The 19,893-nt window shown below is 34.6% G+C and overlaps 1 protein-coding gene across 6 annotated transcripts in view; it reads left to right on the top strand.

Moving 5' to 3' along the window:
- Positions 1 to 342: 342 nt before the first annotated feature.
- The window catches only part of LOC142982604 (NACHT domain- and WD repeat-containing protein 1), a 51,178-nt gene continuing 31,627 nt past the window's right edge, over positions 343 to 19,893 (top strand). For all 6 annotated transcript variants that reach the window (XM_076129184.1, XM_076129183.1, XM_076129181.1 and 3 more), the window contains exon 1: positions 343 to 623. In XM_076129184.1, the coding sequence (XP_075985299.1) occupies positions 556 to 623 (68 nt within the window). In that variant the 5' untranslated portion in view covers positions 343 to 555. The remainder of the gene's footprint in view (positions 624 to 19,893) is intronic.

Genomic DNA, 19,893 nt, shown 5'->3' with positions numbered 1-19,893 from the left:
CGCCAAGATGTCATTAACTTCAGTGAAGAATCTATGAATTTATTGATGACTCGGCGGCAAAAATTGAACCCGACGTGATCGATCTGGCGACTAAATGGATTCCTCAGAATTAGAAAATGTCTTATTCTTACACGTCATTGACAGTAACGCTGTTAAAAGATTGCCAATATAGAAAATGAGGCAGAAACCTCTACGGTACGGAAAAGCTCTCATCGCAGCATGTGTCGTGAAAAGCGTAGATAATGAGCGCGCGCGCGAGAGGCGTGCGCGGGCGGGCGCGGGGCGGCGGGCGAGGGGGGGCGCGGGGGGCGAGGCCGCGCATCGATTATTCGGCGGCGAGCGCGCGTCGTGACTGCACGCGCGCACTCACGCTCGCATTTACCGCCCGAAACGATCGCGACGCCGGGAAATGTTAAATAATTACATGACAGTAGATATTAGCCGGTCTGGACGCGTGTGTACGTGTTGCGACAGTGTGTAGTGCATGAGGTGACGGTGGCGCGGGTGTCGCGGGTGATGACAAGCTAAGAGCGGCGCGGCCGAGCCGGCGACGAGATGGGCAACTCTTGCAGCTCGGGGCAAGCACACAAGGACAAGGATAATGTATCACAACATTCTGAGGAGTGAGTACCGAGCGGCCGTGGACTGACGCAGCGTGAAGGTCGAACAGACGCTCTACAATACTATCGTTAGCTAAATAGCTTGAAAGAAAACAACATAGTTATTTATGTATAATATTTGTTGTACGGTAGCCGCTCGCGAGATAAGCGCACTGTTGTGAAATCGTCAATATAAATCAATACATCGGCAGCGCTTGCCTACAGGTTGGATTATTTATGATAGAACCGAGCATATCTCGTATGAATCTTTTAAAATACGCATCAGATACAGGGATGTAGGCAGGAGACAAACATAAAGTTGCTACGCCCAAGATTTTATAACATCACACCCACATGGAGTTGAATGAATGAAAACATTTACTAGAAAGTCAACCTCATTCAAGATAAAACAATGAAATTGAAGGCAATTCATGGTTTCATGGTCCCTTTTTATTAATTACATTTACAACATAATATATCGAACGATTCTTTGTAACGACTCAATGTATCATTAAAAAAGGAGAGACAATAAATATAATTAAACCCTTTTTTCATTCTTTGAAAATGACCATTCATCTTTGTTTGGTAGAAAGGTTACGGAGCTTTTCACTTTCTATTGAAGGTTCACATTTACTCGAGTATAAAATAAGGGCAAGCTTGTGAACTTTTGGTTCTCTATTTTGGCTTTATCTTCATGGACACAGCTCCCTTACCCCCGGTTTCTGAGGTACATTTAGCGGTAGTTTATTTATTCAATAGTGTCAAAACTCATATACATATAAAAAACGCTATGGAATAGATAAACTACCGTTAAATTGACTCCGAAACAGGGGGATAGTCCCTGGTGCTTGTCCCGAGACTTTCATCATTCGAGCGCGCACCCCAAGATTAGACATTCTGATACATCCAAAGAACATCTTCCATTTAAAGTTTTAAAAGCTAAAAACCTTGCTAAGATAGATGATGCTCTACATCTGAAAAATATTATCAATTAACATTTTAATAGCAGAGGTCTCATCGCAGGCCTTTCTTGAAAAAGATATGCTGCTTCTCCTGAAAATTAAAGAGGATGCGTTGTATCCGAAATTATGCCATGAGCAAAATAAAATTTTTAGAGATTATGTGAACGAGATAATATGTGTGTGTACCTGTTTGAAATTATCAAAAACTCGTAATATACACAGCAACAAAATCTCTCAAAAAATTAATGCAGTCAAAATAAATAAGCAACTCAACGGCTATTTATTTTAGTCATGTACTTATATTTGTGTCTACATCGTAAATATCGTAATGGCATAATGTCCATTAAGTTTTCATTATGTTTTATAATCATACATTATACATCAAGCTGCGTCATCAATCAGCCGACGTTCTTGTAATAAAATGTGTTCAGTAAAATACTGATCGAAATTAAACTAAAACTACACACACAATCTGTCACGAAAACTATTGCGAAAGTGGGATATAAGTTCACTCTAATTTCTCAACTAATTTTCGAAAAACTCAGACTTAGAACCTTTTTCGGCTAGGAGCACAGTAATGACAAAATTATTCTTCAGATAGAGATGACCGATGGTGGAAAAAACAGTCCAAAGTACACGTAACACAAAACCTATAGGAGAAAAGATGCATTTTCAAGCTTTTCCATCATTAACCATTTACAACAAAAACTACTTACATATAATCATTTTGAAATAAGTCATTTGTATTTACCAATATATTCTAAGTTCTAAACTCTATTCACAAGTTCCACTGTATGCTTAACTCCCGATAATCCAGTACTCGTAATCCAGACTTATCAGGTTCAGTAGCTGGATATTATTACTCCACATGGCTTAGAGGCCTAAGTGTATTGTGTTCTTACGACCTACAGTAATAGTGCTTCATAAAACAGCTTCATCGATCCTTCATCCTATTGGAGCTTTCATACTGTATAGACTTTCAATCTAGACTTAAGACTTATCTAGGTAGATCGGACTGCTACATACACACATATTATCACGACTATTATACCCAAAGGTGTAGGCAGACGTTAATAAAAAGATGGTAGGTACTCATGCCTGTGAAACCTGGAGGTAGACAGAGGTGTATGAAACGCACACACGTGTCGTTGTTAACTAACTTAGTCCCATGCAATATAAAGGCGTACGTTACAAAAACTCCAAGCTACTATTGAGAAATATTCTATTATAATATTTGAAAAGGCGAATAGTACTTTGCACAACCCGAGAATCAAACCCGAGATTTCATACTCAGCAGTCGGGTACACTAACGACCGCGCCACAGAAGCAGTCAGCACAGAACCAAAAATGTAATCAAACGGTTTACTTAAGTAAAGTGTTCTTTTAAAAATCTGAGAAGATTGTAAATATGTAGATGACTTTTTTTAAAAGTTGGCCGCAAATTACGTTCATATTCAGCTTGAGTTTGTGTTAAATTTTTGGCTCATAAGCCACTTGCGGGCTCAGTAACCTCTGACTTGGCTTAACGCGGGCATAATGAGCGAAGGGCCTTACTTAGGACGAAACGCTTCACTCGAGTGCTAAACGATTACACATTTATCATACTAATTGTGTTTTAGATAGTTTAAAACCGGCTTGTCAATGAAGTAGCCAGTCCTACGCCATATAGACAAGTATTCTAGGAATGTTATTTTTATGTGTGAAAAACAAAGGACTATAATACTTAATTATAAACAAAGAATTACTACGAAGAGCTAAGGTCCAGTAAGCGAGATTGACCTGAGTAAAACTGATATAGTCTAAAATGCATAAGCTCTAAATTGAAAGCTTGGAAGACAATTTCAAAAGATAATTGTACTTCTATACAGTATATATAAGGTATTCCGTAGATTACAAAACTATAACTATAAATTTATGGATGTGAACAAGGCAAGGGAAGTTCGTAAGAATACGATCTATTTATACAAACTCCCCACACACGCCAAGTGGCGTTCTTTGATCTCTGCCTACATCTATGGGGAGAAGGCGTGATATTATGTACACAAAACCATGACTCCAAAAAAAAAAAAACATTAAAGGTGACAAGAATTACACAAACAATAGCAATATGAAGTTAACAGACAATACTATCACATTTTAAGCACCAAACATTTCCACTATAAACAGACTATCAGACTCCCTTACACCTAGAAAAGCGAAATTTCTACAAGCAACAACACGTACATCGAAGGTCAAAGATCTTACAACCTTAGAACAGGCAAGGATCCTCACGATCTTTCTCACAATAGCACCATCAAAACAACAATTTACTCAAATAATGTTGTAAATTATGAACAAAAGACAATGTACAGCGGTCGGATGGACAGAGGGCGGAGGGAGAGGGCGCAGGGCACAAAGATATTTATAGTATAACGAACTTGTACCGTAATGAACAGAGTTCGGTAATTGATAATGGATTACTTAATATTTGTGAAACAGTCTTTATATAAATATTGAATGGACAGTAGAAAATATGGTTTATTTACCCCCAGTTTCTGAGGTACATTTAACGATAGTTTATCTGTTCAAAAGCGTTGAAGCTCTTATAAACATGACATTTTGAATAGATAAACTACTAAAACTACCGTTAAATGAGCCTCAGAAACCGGGCATTATACGAGTACATACAGACATGCCTGTCATACCCGAAGGTGTAGACAAAGGTGTAAAAAATACAACCACGTTTCGACATTTTCAATTTTTAGTCCTGTGTAATAGGGGCGAGCTTATAGCCATATACCGGGCGTGTAACACAACTCTGAGTTACTTTTGAGAAAAACATATATTAGAAAAGCCGAATTACTTTCTTTTAATGTTCCCAAATAATAGGGGGCGGGCATATTGCATTTTACCGAGCACATTACCAAACTCTGGGCTACTATTGCGAGTATTTCTAAAACAAATAAGAAAAGTTTAACAATTGCTCATTGAAATCGAACTCTAAACCTCGTGTTCACCAGTCGTATACAATACTACCAAGACGACAAAACTAGTGTATAAATTAAATCTTTCAGTATCAACGCAGCTTTGCAAAGTAAAATTAAACATAACTTTGTAAGATATAATACCGGAGAAAGGTCCCCAAGAGTGTTGATGTTCAATGCGGAATAAATTGTGGCCGACGTGTTTACTTAAACAATTACTTTAAAATGGAAATTTGAAACTTCACTGCAGCACTTTAAATTGGTAAAGTATCCTTCTGTTTTCATATTTTAGCTGAAAATTATGTTATTTACAAGACCACATGGCTTTAATTTTAAGAGTGCTTTTACACTAGTGGTGTTAGGCGAAACGGAATGGGGTGTACCGTAAATTGACCCATCACAGGGCTTGAAATCTCCTTTCCGCGTCAGCAGAAACAGTGACATTGGTCGATTTGCAGGCCGCTACGCTCCGCTCGGCCGAACTCTGCTTCCGTAAATGCACCCCTAATACAAATATAATGATGACAAAATAACACCTAATCAGGCGAAAATTTGGGGAACCTTCCAATTATTTTATTTCTTGTCAAAGGAAGGAAAACCGAAAGATTTTGAACCATCAAGGGTACTTCAAAACAAACTGGGACATAATCAACTTACCCCCTGTTTGTGAGGTACACTTAGCGGTAGTTTATCTTTTCAATAGCGTTGCAACTCATAAAAAAAACGCTATTGAATAGATAAACTACCGCTAAGTGTACTCAGAAATCGGGCATTAAAGATTTGTTAATTATCTAGTCTCTGGAATAAGGCGTGATTTTGTTTGTACGTAAGATTTTGTTTTGATATGGCACGAAATTAATACATAGTTAGTATCCCGACAAAGTTAATGACATTTCAAAGTAACTACAAAATATTTTAAAAGTGCAGTAGGCTTCCCCCTATTTCATGCGACTAACATTGTAAGCGGTGTAACGCATAATTTATACTTCTGCCTTTACCTTTGGGTATAACAAGCGTGATTTTATGTATGTAAGTACTACTATTTAAAGTAAGTTCGTCCTAATAAAGTCTTTAAAACTTAACTGAAACTAGTTTCAACCGCAATTCAGAAACATACAAATTGTACAACCCTTTCCGAGTTGCCAAGTGAAAGCAGTATTTTAACCCCTTACACCTACGTCACTGTTGTCTTAACGCGAGTAACTCATTGTAGACTTAGATATATTTACATTTTTGTAGATTTCTCAAAAACGATTCTTCAGATCTTTTTTACATTTAAACAGGGCCACATGAAAAGCAGCAGTTTTTAAATAAAAAAATAATCATCAAAAACCGATCCACGTAATAAAAAATAACTTTAAAAACATAATCAATCGTCTTTTTAAGTCGTTTAAAAACTTTATTCTAACTAGTTTTAACCACAATTCAGCAACTAAGTACCTACATGCAACCCTTTCGTACCTGGCAAGTGCGAGCAATATTTTACACCGTTACACCCTCGTCACCTACGTCATAGTTTTGTCTTAGGGGTGAGAAACTTGTGAACTACAGCCTGTACTGTACTGTAGACACGACGTTATAAATGTGTGTTCTGAGTGATGGATGGATTCATAAGCTTACGAAGGTTGGACAATTTTATGTATTACAGTTGCTTTTTCTAAGAATGTTTTATATTTCTCGGTTTGTTTATTGTAAAAAGGAAATAAGTGTTGGTTGAATTTCTGATTCCATAAAATAGTTTCTAAAGTTTACGTGAATACTATACTTTACTAAGCTCTACATTTAAATAATTGAAAACTTTGATGTAAATGATGTTAGTAAACAGTAATCATAGAAAATGTATAATATTAACTGTGTTCTTGTTACTTAAAATCTCTTACATACGAAAGATAAAAGATATTTATTATACATACATAATATCACGCCTTTTTCCCATAGGGTTCGGCAGAGACCAAAGAACGTCACTTGGTATGATCCTTACAAACTGTCTTTGCCTCACTCACATCAATACGTCTTGTCACATAGAACCGCCGGAAACGAGAACTACGCACAGATATTTATCAATCTTTTACTCAATTCATACGGACTCCCCAAAAAAAGAAAAATCTTGTCTAGAACTCCATTCATAAAAGCTAGAACAAGTAAAATCACTGCAACAACAGTAATTAGCTCTATAAATGTATATTTTATTACTAAACATATTCACAAAGAACAAAAACTTAGACTCGGTCATAAAAAATAGATATTAACTTAAAAGGCTTTACTCTTATTTTAGTCAAAAGACATAACTCGCTAACTATAACATAAAGATAGCCAAAAGAATTCTTTAAACAATAAAACAGACTTTAGAACTAAAATCTGGCTGTTTCGAAAAAGTGGAAAAGCAAGCCAAATTTATAGAAACAGGAACGAAGTTACGCTGCACTTTGTAGCCAACACAATGTAAAGCTACACTTTTTATCTCGCATACTACACAGTACAGGTGAAATTGAAACCACTTGAGAGCAGAAAACTTTTGCAACTGGATTTTTGTTTAGTTTTTCTACTATTTTTTTGACTGCAAAGCCTTTTTGGCAGTTGTTTAGTGCATGGTCTCGTAAGGCTTCGAATACAGTTAATGTTTCAGCACGTTTGCGAAAAAAAAGGAACGTTTATATGAGAGTTTACTAATAAAAATACTTTCTAAACTCTAGGTTTACTAGCTGGTTCCAGTTGCGTAAATTTTTGTAAATAAAGTTGCGTTTTTTGGGCTAAAAAGTTGGTATGACCCTACCAAATTATAATCAAATTAATCATAATCGTTTTAGTCTGAAAATGTATCAGTTATGTTTGCTTATCTAAAGCACTCATAACACAACATATATCATATAGCTAGCCTATTGTACATTCTCATTCCAAGATACAAATAAAGTGTGAGATCCTCTCAACATAACCCTATAAGGAAATATGCATAAATCATATTAAATTAGGTTAAGATAAACATAAGCTAAGAAAGGGAAGCAACAAACCGCGCAACAATAAAATATTTACATCCCATAGGATTTCTATATCACATTCTCATGGGAAATAAGGCGAAATTATATACAAATATTTATTTTTCCCCATATTATCGTAATACGCGTATGTAAAGGAGTAGAATGGCTTTCTTGCGATGCAAAGCGGGCATAAACAAAATTAATGCGATTCGTGCACATTAAGGCGCACTATCTGACCATTGTTTGACTATCGCGGTACATCTGAGTATAAATCTTTGGCGTAATTTCCTTGTAGAATGGAGTAATCTTATGTACATATATGTACGTGATAGTCGAATAAGGTTCCGTGGTGGGTTTACGGTATGATTGTTATGTTACTCTAAATAATGGCCGGGTTAAATCATAATCTTACTGAGTAAAATGAGTTTTGAGGCGCTTGACATTCATCTTGCAATCTTACATGACTACTTTTTTGGGTTTATGATTTTAGTTGGTGTAAAGAACTGAAAATATCAATTTGTTTTGTGGTATTTTATGATTGTACTTTTCAAAACTACAATAGACCTTTTTATTACGCCATACCTGAGAAAAGGTAAAATGGCAGGACCCAAAAGAGTCAACATCACACAGACACAAAAAATCTGCAAAATTGATTAAATTATGACATCTTTTGGACGCTACATTATAGACGTATAGAGTGTCCAGCAAGAGAAAAACTCCAGCACAGATATAAAACTAATGCACATCATCGGAAAAATGCCATGTCCTTCACACGGAGATCGGCTGTTCGAAACGTACGAAATTGTCAGTATCTGTAGAACAAAGCATATAATATTATATTCAGTACATCGCACAGCAAATACCTAAGGATCTTCTGTTCAGCAATCCATTGTGATGCATAATTCACTGCAAGTTCAGCTATGTAATGTAATATATTGAGATTGTTGCGGTTTCAAACTTCATTTGGTTGCAAGTTTCCAAATATTGGCTGTGCTAGTCAAATATTTTACAATATGCATTCCATTTTAGACGTGGTCTGTGTATTTGGACAGAACGTCTCCATATTTCGTGGTGTTTGGACTGAAATCTGGGTTACTGTCGACCGTTTGGAAGTGAAAAGCCAGTTGCTAGTATGGTAATATGTAAATTCTGTTTTAGTTCGGTTACAAGCCAATCTTAATGGAATAAAGTTGTGTAGAATTAGTAAAAATTTATATATTCTTCTTTACTAATCTTGCAGATGTCAAATTAAACTTGTTTTTTTGTTTAGCCCAATAACCAGCGCGGTTGGGCGCTGTACGAAGGCCTATGCTGTTGATCTCCAAAATCTTTAGTCGTTGGCTACCTTTTGGTCGTCCATTTAGAACTTCTTTTTTTGCTATTGTATAAAAAATATGGAAGTTTGTAGGTATCGTGGCGGGTATCGTACTGTCTACCTATAAAGCTGTTTTTATGTATGCATATTTATCATATTTCTTTTACTCTACACTGACTAAAACGAGTCTTAAATGAGTCACCTCAAGTCCTACCCGGCTTCCTTCTTTCAGTCTGAGTCACAGTTATCGTGTTTGTTTTAAATGTTTGCATAGAAATGTGACCGTTGACTCACAAGACTTCGGAGACGGCGTCTAGACCTCATTATGACTACAAATAATTGTTGCTACTAAAACTAAATGCATTTTAGGAGTACTGTTGCAATTTTGGTGCTTGTAAATGTGATAATGTTTTAGCTTGTTACTGTATTCTGGCATTTGGCTCCCTTAACTACGAAAAAGGTAATGTTGCAACACTATACTGGTACAATACAAACCAATGATTTGAACTACGCTGGCACTTTATTTCTCCTAAGTATGAATAAAATAATGTAAGATATTTGCAACACCATACTGACACAATACAATCCAATGATTTGAACTATGTTGGCACTTTAAGAACTGCTAATTACAAATACATGAAAAAATGAAATGCTTTCTTTCTTATGGTTAGTCATCAACAAAGTCTAAAATGTCATACTATCCTATCCATGGTATAACGACCGTTTGACGTTTGACTCTTCCAAGTACAGATCTGCTCTAGAAATTCAGGACTAGGGATTGTTCAACCCCCTGATGGTTTACTGATCAGACAGTTGTTATTCACGCGTCGACGTATTAAGTGGATTTCCGGTAAATAGATAAAAATTCCAAATTAATTAGGTAGATAATTTTATGCAAAGCTTATTATGTCTGTTTTTCTTGAAGCTTCCTATTAGCGTAAGATCATTGGAATCGATCCAGTATGTTGTCATTTTGATGTCTATTTCTTAATCATTTCAGTGGTTCGGGTTTATTGCTCTGTATGTTTATATTTGTAATTATTGCCTTATATAAATCAACCTATTGAGCAAATAGTCTATACTCTCTATAGACTTCTACGAATTAGTATCAAGATTAAACGCGTCCTGATCTAAAAACACTATTATTATTAAGGCAATAAAAATATGCACACATTATTAAACAAAATTTATTAAGTGCAATGCAAGTATTCAAGTTAAGTCAGTAAACTTATCGAAGTTATTTTTGGAGCAGAAATAATTCAAATGTAAAAGGATCGCGGATACTTTCATACTAGAAAATTCTTTAAACAATTCATGACGGAAATAAAAAATATTAAAGAAACCGCAGTTGTCCCAATATTTAATTCACGGAGAATAAAAAGACATCAGACATATTACTATAAATCGATTTATTTCACGTCACGATGTTACACCAATTTTTTTGCAAAACAAAATAAAGAATCAATAAACCAAACATAAAGCAGAAAGTAAATAAAACTCTTTGTTAAAAAATAAGGTCATAAACATTTATTTTAAATACTTCGGTGATTAACAACAATTTTCACAAAGGCTGCATTAGCCGGCATTCTCCATCAGATCAGCTTATTATTCACAAAACAAATTAAAAAGCTTTTAATTTAATTATTTCTTTGTATTCTGCTTTCACTCACAATTCTTCAAGACCATTGTTCGTGGAGTTTATCTTAATTAAGCAGTCTTTTTAAAACAACTGCGTAGTCATGAAATATTTTGTTCTGTATTGGAGTTAATATTTGACTTGAAAAATGGAACTACGTGTTACTAGAACTAAAGTCGTTTGATAACTTTAAATGCCGGTTTCTTCGGCTTATTATAAGTGTAGGATAACCTATCCGACAAATTAAATTACAACACACATGTGCGTAAATTATGTCTGCCAAAATGTTAAAAGTATTCATAACATTTATTTGATTATGCGACGAGGAAGGTGCTAAAAAAAGTTTTTCAAAGTTCCTTGTGTTTTGATCCATTTTGCGTTCAAATTTGTTTTAATATATTTGCAAATTATATAAATGAAAAGTTTACGAAAACGTATTTTAAACATCATTAGCCATTTTGTAATTTAATTCCCGCGTCTCCAGTGTTGCCAACCGCAAAAACAGGAACATCAATCATCCAAGGTGTCAAAGCAGTTCCTATATCGGGACATTAAATCCATTGATTTAATAACTCTATATTTAGAAGGAAACCCGGTGAGGTGACAAAGAAAAATGTCTGAAAGTTAGTCGGCTACTTTAGCCATAAAAATCGCAATAAGTTTGTTTCAACAAAGACTTAAAGATTACCTACTTATTCTACTTAATGTCTACGGTTGGGTTTCTTTCTCGTTAATTTGTTGAGAAGAATGACTGTTAAGAAAGGATTGATGTTTTCTGCGATGTTAGTTCTATTTTATTCAAGCTTTTTATGATGAAAATAGATAAATAGTAGGGTTTTTAATTCTTAATTCAAAACGAAACGATATCTATTATTAAGAAAAATAACTAGTCAAGTGCTCAAAGCCGGTAGTGCTCAATGGTCGCTAAACGGTCTGTGAATTAAGCAACCCTTGGCGCGTTCGTTCCGCGATGGGTGCCCGCATAGGAGTATTAGATCTGGGCCTCTCCGTTCGAAGATCACGTAAAACGTCAGTTCCGGCTGTTATTAATTAAGGTGCGAGTACTTTAGTCGTCTCAAAGGCCTACCTAACATTACTTCGGAGTTAGCAATAGGTTAGCAAATGAATATCTACGATATTATTTTTAGAGGTAAGAAATACCGATACTAATAATATAAAGCTCAATAAGCTCTTTGCTAAATATAAATTTGTGACATAACGATACATTTTGATTCTCATTTTCCTGTAAAAAGCAGGAAAATATCACTGAATAGTACAAAACGCTTGACTGATACTTATTTTTATGATAAAGCGTATTTGATGTTGAGTTAGAGTGCACTTCACTGCAGTAATGTATATCACAATAGTTTTTAAAAGCTTTAGCAAATATACGTTTATATCACGTCTGCATTAATAGAGACTTTAGTATACGAAACTATCATACATACTTACATACGTAAAATCACACCGTTTTTCCCGGGTAGGCAGAGACCAAAGAAAGAAACTATTAGTAACTATACTACCTATTAGTAAGAAATAAACTTAATTAGTTACTGATCGAAATGATATAATGTAAAAATAAAATCGAAATGATATAAAGTGAAAAGCATTTACCAAAGGAAGGAGTTATTTTTTTAATTTGTTGCGAGAGGAACACGGGTCAAATAGTTATATTAATATTAAATTATAACGAATCCAACAATAATTTGTCTATTTATATAATATATTGTTTAACGCATTTCTTGAGGGCATGCTAAGTTGGCCTAACCCCTCCCTCGCTCGAAACACCCTTGCCCAGCAGTGGGACAGTCATAGGTTACAATAATGCAAGTTTATTTCTAGCATACCTACTATACCTAGGTACTGTCGACAGTATCCATCGATCCGCGTGTATAAATGAGGAGCCGGCACATGATTGCATCAATTACCATTGCGCGAGGATCATCACATCAATGTGCCACAATTGAGCTGTGCCAGTAGTGACACTCAACGCGTCATAATACACATATTAACTGCGACAATATACATACAGCTAAGCTATATAAACATATTACTCAAAAAAAATATTTTGAACGAAATACAGCCTACAAGTCTTGTGATCCAATAGATGTTATCTATGTACGTATGCGTATATATTATGTATCTAGTCCCTCCCTAGTGTTTCAGGTAATAAAATTACCATCCACGAGAAAGTCGTACATGCAAAAAAATTTTGGATTCGCGATCTTCGACCTACCGTTAAAAAAGGATTTTGTTTCAAAAGATTTGGTTTAAAACGACCCCCGTTGGTGTCCTATAACGTTAATTATGTAGTCAATTCAAGACCATCGTTCAATTAGAAGAAACAGATTTTTTTACTTTGTCACCAGATTAAAGATTTGCCCTAAAAAAGTACAAGTATGAACAGACGCCTTAAAAACGCTTTATTTTTCTCAAAATAGATACAGAACAATTACAAAGGATTTGACTATTTTGGATACATGAGTTAAGTGATCTATCAACACAGACACTTACGATTGAAAGTATCGCTTTGAGATTACCCACGTAGGTTTGGTGACGTATACGCCCACTAAACAAGGTTTTTTAAGAAAATCCCACGGGTTCCGGCTTCATATACCTATTTCACTGTTTAATACTGAGAAGAATATCATAAACGATCTTCATCGGTTTCGGGAGAACTATTAGTTTGAACAATATTTGAAACACGACTTCATTTATGTGGGGTTTCAAGAAGTGCCTGATTGAGAATTAAAATAACGCATTTTCTAGAAAACCATGATTTTCAGTGTAAAGCTCAATTAGTAGTTATATATGAAATACGAATTTAGCAGAGTCACATAACCACATCTATTTACAAGCTTTTGGTTCTCTCATTTGGTCTTTTAAAGTCTTCTTCAAGAAATTGTATAAAAATACAATGCATTTCTGTGATATAGCGCATTGCACTATTAATAAATGCAGTATATGCAGTTCTAGTTCTCAGGGCGATCAATTAACATTCTGCCTCATAAGCTCTATTAAGATATTATACTTGATGCCACTGTTCAATTAATGTGACCAATAAAACGTGTATTATCTGTGCGAATATATACCAACATACTAACAAGTAAAGCATTTTTAAATAAGAAAATATTGAAAATATGTGTTTTCTATCCGGTTAATATTATTCAGAATGAGTTGTGTAATTCAAAATTTTAATGTTACGTTTTATTAGTAAGTATACAAGCCGGTTTTTTTATTGTAAAGGTTGAGTAATTCCTTTCCCGGCAATTGTTTTTATCTAAATTTGCTCCACAGCTTTGACGAAGGATTAGAAGGCCAAATAATAAAATTAACTTTTATATTTATGGATTATATATTTCAACACACTAACAATACTACACTAACACTAACAATACGACACTAACAATAATAGATACTTTCCCAAAACACAACTTATATTTTTCTTTTGTAATTGAATATACATACATACTTCTTTGATTGAGGAAAATGTAGATAATGTGTTCCTCTCCGCGATATTTTAGTTACAACATAATATCAAAATACCGAGGTCCATGTCCGGAATTTGGGAAACATGTCGGAACTTCCGGTTACTCTATGGACTACGCTCCCGCAGACGAATGTTTGAAGCGCTTCACATAATAACATTGTCGAATAGAAATATAATTTAGCAAACATTTTATTCTTTTTTGATAACATACACATATAAAATCACGCCATTTACAAGGTTAGAACCAACACCACTTGCTTACGATCTCTGAAAACTTATTTTTCTTCATTTTGATCCAGGCATCTTATCATACAGAGCCCATGGTCATAATTTTTATATTATATTATAATTATTTTTTTATGTTTATAGCATTGGTGCAATTATGCAACTTTTATATGGAATCTCTTTGTGTTTATAGTAATTTTTAATTATGCAACTATCTTTAACTAAAAAAACATCATGCATATTGTCGCCAGCGATAATATGCGACTCATTTCTGTCATCAACTTCACGACATTTTTTTATATACCACCCTCAACTTTTACATTTATAGGTCTAATTCTATTTAAGGTCCACGTATAATATGTTTTTCTATTGTTGATCTTCTCGTGAAACTATTACCGTGTTTTTTAAACCATCAACCATTTTTATAGGGAGTAGGTGTGAAATTCTTTATTCTACGGAGTACAGGTTTAAACTCCATACAGTATATTCTGAGTACGGAATATTATCAGACACGCGCGCCAAAATCACCATTAAACGGGTAAGTAATAATAAATATGCCATTTATTATTCTAAGAATTAACCAATAGCCGCCATTGAAATGTGTGACGAGTACTTTATGAGCTCTATGAAGGCCGGCTAGCGTACAGATACAAAAATAAATATTTATAATGTTAAAATATTCTCCGTGACGTAACATGACGTTTGCCTGTGTCCTGTTTTTATTAAAAAGTTATGCTTCCCGCCAATTATGATGTTTAAAAAGCTTTTATTTAAATGTAGGTATAATGGTTTTCTAGCAATGTTTTCAAAGAAAGAAATAGCGTTTATTTCTATGGTATAAAGTATTTTTATTACAATTAAATTATAAAATATGAATGTTAGAAAATCTATTTTTAAACGTTTGTAAAAATAGATTAATTAAAAAAATAATATAAGAAATATTCTCGGTGTGGTTCTTACGGATTAACGCAATTTCCATGGAAGTCGGGACCTAATTTTATTCCGAAAAATAATCCAATATTCTTTATAAGTGACTGGCAGCTTAACTCTCTATGATCATGTTTGCCCTATGTTAGCATAAAGGTAAAATTCATTAGGGAAGAAAAGGCTCAGGAACTTATAAAACTAGCTTGTAAAGACATAGTTACGACAGCCACTAAAATCCTCACACTTACTTGTCCCTTATATTAAACACCAATTAGGTACGTTAAACATTTGAACAACTTCTAGACAGTTTACAACAAGTTTGTTAGTTTCCACTTGATGAAATAGTTTAACAATTTGTGCGTACACTACCTAAGTACTAACAAATCTACATAATTTAAATATTAAGACTCTTTAGGCCTTATCGTTCATACTATAAATCTTCATCATCAGCTCCTTTCTTCCAACTATGTTGGAGTCGGCTTCCAGTCTCACCGGATGCAGCTGGATACCGGTATTTTACATGGTGCGAGCCTGTCGGACTTCCACAATCCCATTCATTCTTTAAACCTTACACTACAAGAAGTCTATGAATGTTTCAGCTCTATGCATTCACGTATCAAGCAAAAAAAAATGTACCTACTAGGCAGACTACCGTGCGGCTCTGCTCGAAAAATTTCATTCAGCTATTTAGCAACATTAGGAGTCGATAAAAAAAGCGTTGCTTAGCTCTATGTTTAATCCTAGGTCTTCAATTATCTTCATAACATCAGTAGGTACTGCTGTTTAGCCGTGAAAGCGTGACAAACTTTCGCATTTATAATATTAATATGAGTTTTTAAAATTAAGCTGCACTGTATTTTTTTTGTTGTAAAAGGAAGAAGGTCAAGTTAATATTTCAAATGTTAACAATGTCCTATATTTAGTTTCTTATTTATAAAAGCACTTCATGTTATGAAAATAAATTGAGAGTCATTGACACTCAATTGTAATAATCGCTGCGAATCAAAATGCATCCACTTTGATTAATATTGTGCAAAACAAAACGATCTCTCAGCTATTTATGGACTCTGTAATATAGGCATTGTATTTCTATGTTGTTTGGTGATACATTTTAAAATAGTAGTAAATTTTCCGTTTTTACTCTTTCGGGGTTCCACTTATTTATTTACTTCGTTACAATTTTTTTGTCTTCTTCTTATTCGAATCGTATGGTTAGTGGTCAACCTACTGTCAAAGTTGTTCAAGCCGCTCAAAGGCCTTTGACGCGGCTTAACAACTGTTGTCTTGATTCACAACAATCGGGACTGTCTTTTTACGTGCCCTCCGAAGCACGGAGACGCCCAGTTCAAATACCAATATGCGGTCACCCATCTATGGAATGACCGCGCCAAAGCTGCAAAGGTTGCTTAACCCACAGATCGTTTACCGACCGATGAGCGCAACTGGCTTCGGGCCCCTATTTTTTTTGTTTTTAGGCTAATTACAGAAGCTAAGGTGTCGGTATAGAATAGTTTTAGAATCAATTACAAATATGATATAGTGAATCATAATCCTTCCGTTGGTTCATTAGAATTCATTAGTCCGACGCGCGCCATTCTTCCGCGATGTCCGACCTTCACCTCCATTAGTGATCAAATAAATACTTGTTGTTATTACACTCTCGTGCTTTGTTCCCTCACGGGATAATAACATATCACATCACATATTATGTATCATAGCCTCGTAACTCGCATTATGAAGGTTCCTATTTACGTCAGCAAATACTATACAATAATCATATTATGATACGGAAAGTAAATACACAAATTACTAACATATTATGTTGGTTTTCTAAGAAATCCGGTAAGTCGTTCGTATATTGAAGCAGGGACTGAAATGTTTTCGTAACATGTAATATCACAGTACACAGTAATAACAATATTGTCGTATATGATAATTTACATGTTGGATGTCTAAAGGATTTTCCGCGGTCGTTCTAACTCAATTCTTTTATTAATACTATGGAGGATGAACGCGTAACATCAACGTCAAACACTAGATAAATGGCTGTTTGCAAATTAGCGCCGTGCCACGTTTCTATTAAAAAGTTTTTGACATTTGTGTTGGCGGGAAATTATTTGTATGAAAAGTGGCGGCCGAGGGAAATAGCTGTTAAGTGCATGCGAGATTTATAAATTGTTGAACGTTCAATGTTGTAAATCTTTATTAATGTGAAAAATAAGTATCACGTGAGGATTAGGAACTGAAATATGATCAAAATAATGTATAGAGAAGTTCAAAGTGAAGTATTTTCATAGACTTTGCGACGTTTGAAATATTCTTCGCTGGCAACAATATTAATATTTTCGGAAAAATTAAAACAAATCAAAAAGGTATAAATTAAATAGGTATTTAGATGCGTGGATCATCTGTTGGTGAATACTTATCGTGTGTAAACAAGCAGTGGAAAAAATGGCAGTACGGCGAGTGCTGGCGGCGTGCCAGCAACAACGTAGATGATTCAATACAAGATATTTGTTCCACTGTATAATTTAATAGACACTTTCAATGTGTCGCGATTTCATTCCGCACATTCTGCATTTATGTAGGTTTAATTGGCACTCTCATACATAGTTTGTGCTACGGCTTTACTCCCTTTTACCTTTGTAGAGTTGCTTTAGATTCTGAAATAAAGTGTCAAAGGAAGTATGCTCTGAATAAATTACGTTGTGTATATTTTTCCATAAGAAAAAGGTGTGGTGATATTATTTATGCATCCAAATATTTTTACACAGAGCTTTTTCCTGAGATTTTCCGCAAAACGGAAGAATACTGTTTTTTAAGATTACACAAAATAATTTTATTTTAGCCTTTTTCATCCTTCCATTGAATATCCCAACAAGTCATTACAATTTTAAAGGTTATTTAATTACGTAAAGAAACTTTTTAACCCTCTCGTTTTCATTCAGAAGAGACCATAAACACAATTTTTAATTTCTTCATCATATTTTTAAGCTTTCTGCTCTTTTGCAATCATATTTTTAAATGATCTGTACTCTATATAAAAACCATATTTAATTGTTTATTTAAATTCAAAAATCAAAGCAACATTTGTCTTTAAAATCTACATTACCATATTCAAGCCCTCCAATTCTCGGCAGCCATTGTTAGGTTGAAAAAAACTAAAAAGGAATAGTTCCTTTGTAGAGTATGAGACGTACAGGATTTCCTTAGAGCTTTGTACGCTCTAGACAGCTTTGTGCTGCACACAGTAATGCGCTTATAACTCGTGTGCTCGCGTTGCATACACCCTGTGCACAGGTTTTATGTTAAAAATATATAATGTAGATGTAGAAAATTATGTTAATAGAATAAGAATCGTAGGTTCTTTATTGGTGTTAGGTTATAGTTTTCGAATTTAATATTGTGTTTTATCTTGCGGAAGGAGGCCTTTGTCTAGAAGTGTGACCGTTATAAGTTAAAAAAAGCTTTCGTAATTATTTTTCATACTGATATTTTTCAGAATAAGTCTTAAAATGATAAGCAACCTTATTAAATAATTGCTTTGAAAAAGAAATTATACCAATGCATTAAAATTAGACCTTTGCAATTAGTAGGTATCAATTAATCATTAGATTTATAACGAGAAAATATACCATTTCCCAAGTAAGGTTAGTTGTGGTTTGACATTAAGAAATTAGTTTCAAAATGTCATCTATTTTAACAAGACATCGTTACATCTTACCCTTTAAATCTAATCTTATCCCCACTTTACGCCAACGAGTATTGTTTGAAGATATTTCACATGACCTTTATGAGACACTCATGACCACAGACCTTATCGAAATGACAGCCTAAGAAGGGATAAACCACTTGCATATTACAGTCGAGATTTTGAAACAATTTGCTTAAAGAAAATTGATCTTTGGACTGTGAAGAAAAAACTAATTTATTTTTGATGTTTATTTTTTCAAATTTGAATATAGTGTGTTCACATATCCGGTTTAACTATGGCAATGAACGTGCCCCTTTTGACATGAAACCGACTTAATTAATAGCAAAACTAGAGTGTTTTTTATCCAAATCTGCCTTCACTTTCCGGCAAAACAGGTGTGATGATACATACATAAAACCACGCCTTCCTCCCACAAGGGTAAGCAGAGACCAAAGATGATAAAGATATAGAAACAAAATCACAACATTTGTACCCCATAAGAACACCCCGTAAAATCTCATAAGCAGAATGTTTCACCCAATATTTTTCCAATTTTCCCAAACATCCCCAAAAAGGTCCCAAGCCGTGGTCCCCATTAACCCCATCATTAAGGACGTATCGACCGTCGGAACAATTGTCCGGTACATAGTAGGGGGTAAAGACAAGGCGTGACGTCACGCCGTGCGTCATACAGTAACTAGGTCACGCTGTTCACGGACGCTACGCACGCACACCAATACAACTGGCATTCAGAATCACAATGCGATTCGAAACGGTCGGACTGATGTCTTAGATTTTTAAACTTTTGTAGATATTGTTTGAGAGGCCCGTGAGTTATGAACACTATTACAAAGTACTCTATCGATATAATACTAAGACACTTTTTGCCGTTAATGAATGCGTCCCTTCGTCACAAATAAATTCTGCAGAAGATATCTGTCATATTTACTGTTGATAAACACGGTACTGATGATGTCCTATATGATTTAAGTTTTTATAGAAATGATATTTGTCAGCAGCAATTTAATTATCTCATAAACAATTATATTTTTGCAGCTATTTCGAAGTCGTGTACAAAGATAAGAATAGATACTAAAACAATGAAGT

The sequence above is a fragment of the Anticarsia gemmatalis genome, chromosome 22 (genome assembly GCF_050436995.1).
Source record: "Anticarsia gemmatalis isolate Benzon Research Colony breed Stoneville strain chromosome 22, ilAntGemm2 primary, whole genome shotgun sequence".
In the NCBI taxonomy this organism is placed as follows: domain Eukaryota; kingdom Metazoa; phylum Arthropoda; class Insecta; order Lepidoptera; family Erebidae; genus Anticarsia; species Anticarsia gemmatalis.
The sequence above is the reverse complement of the archived record's forward strand: the minus strand, read 5'-3'. Positions and strand labels throughout refer to the sequence as shown.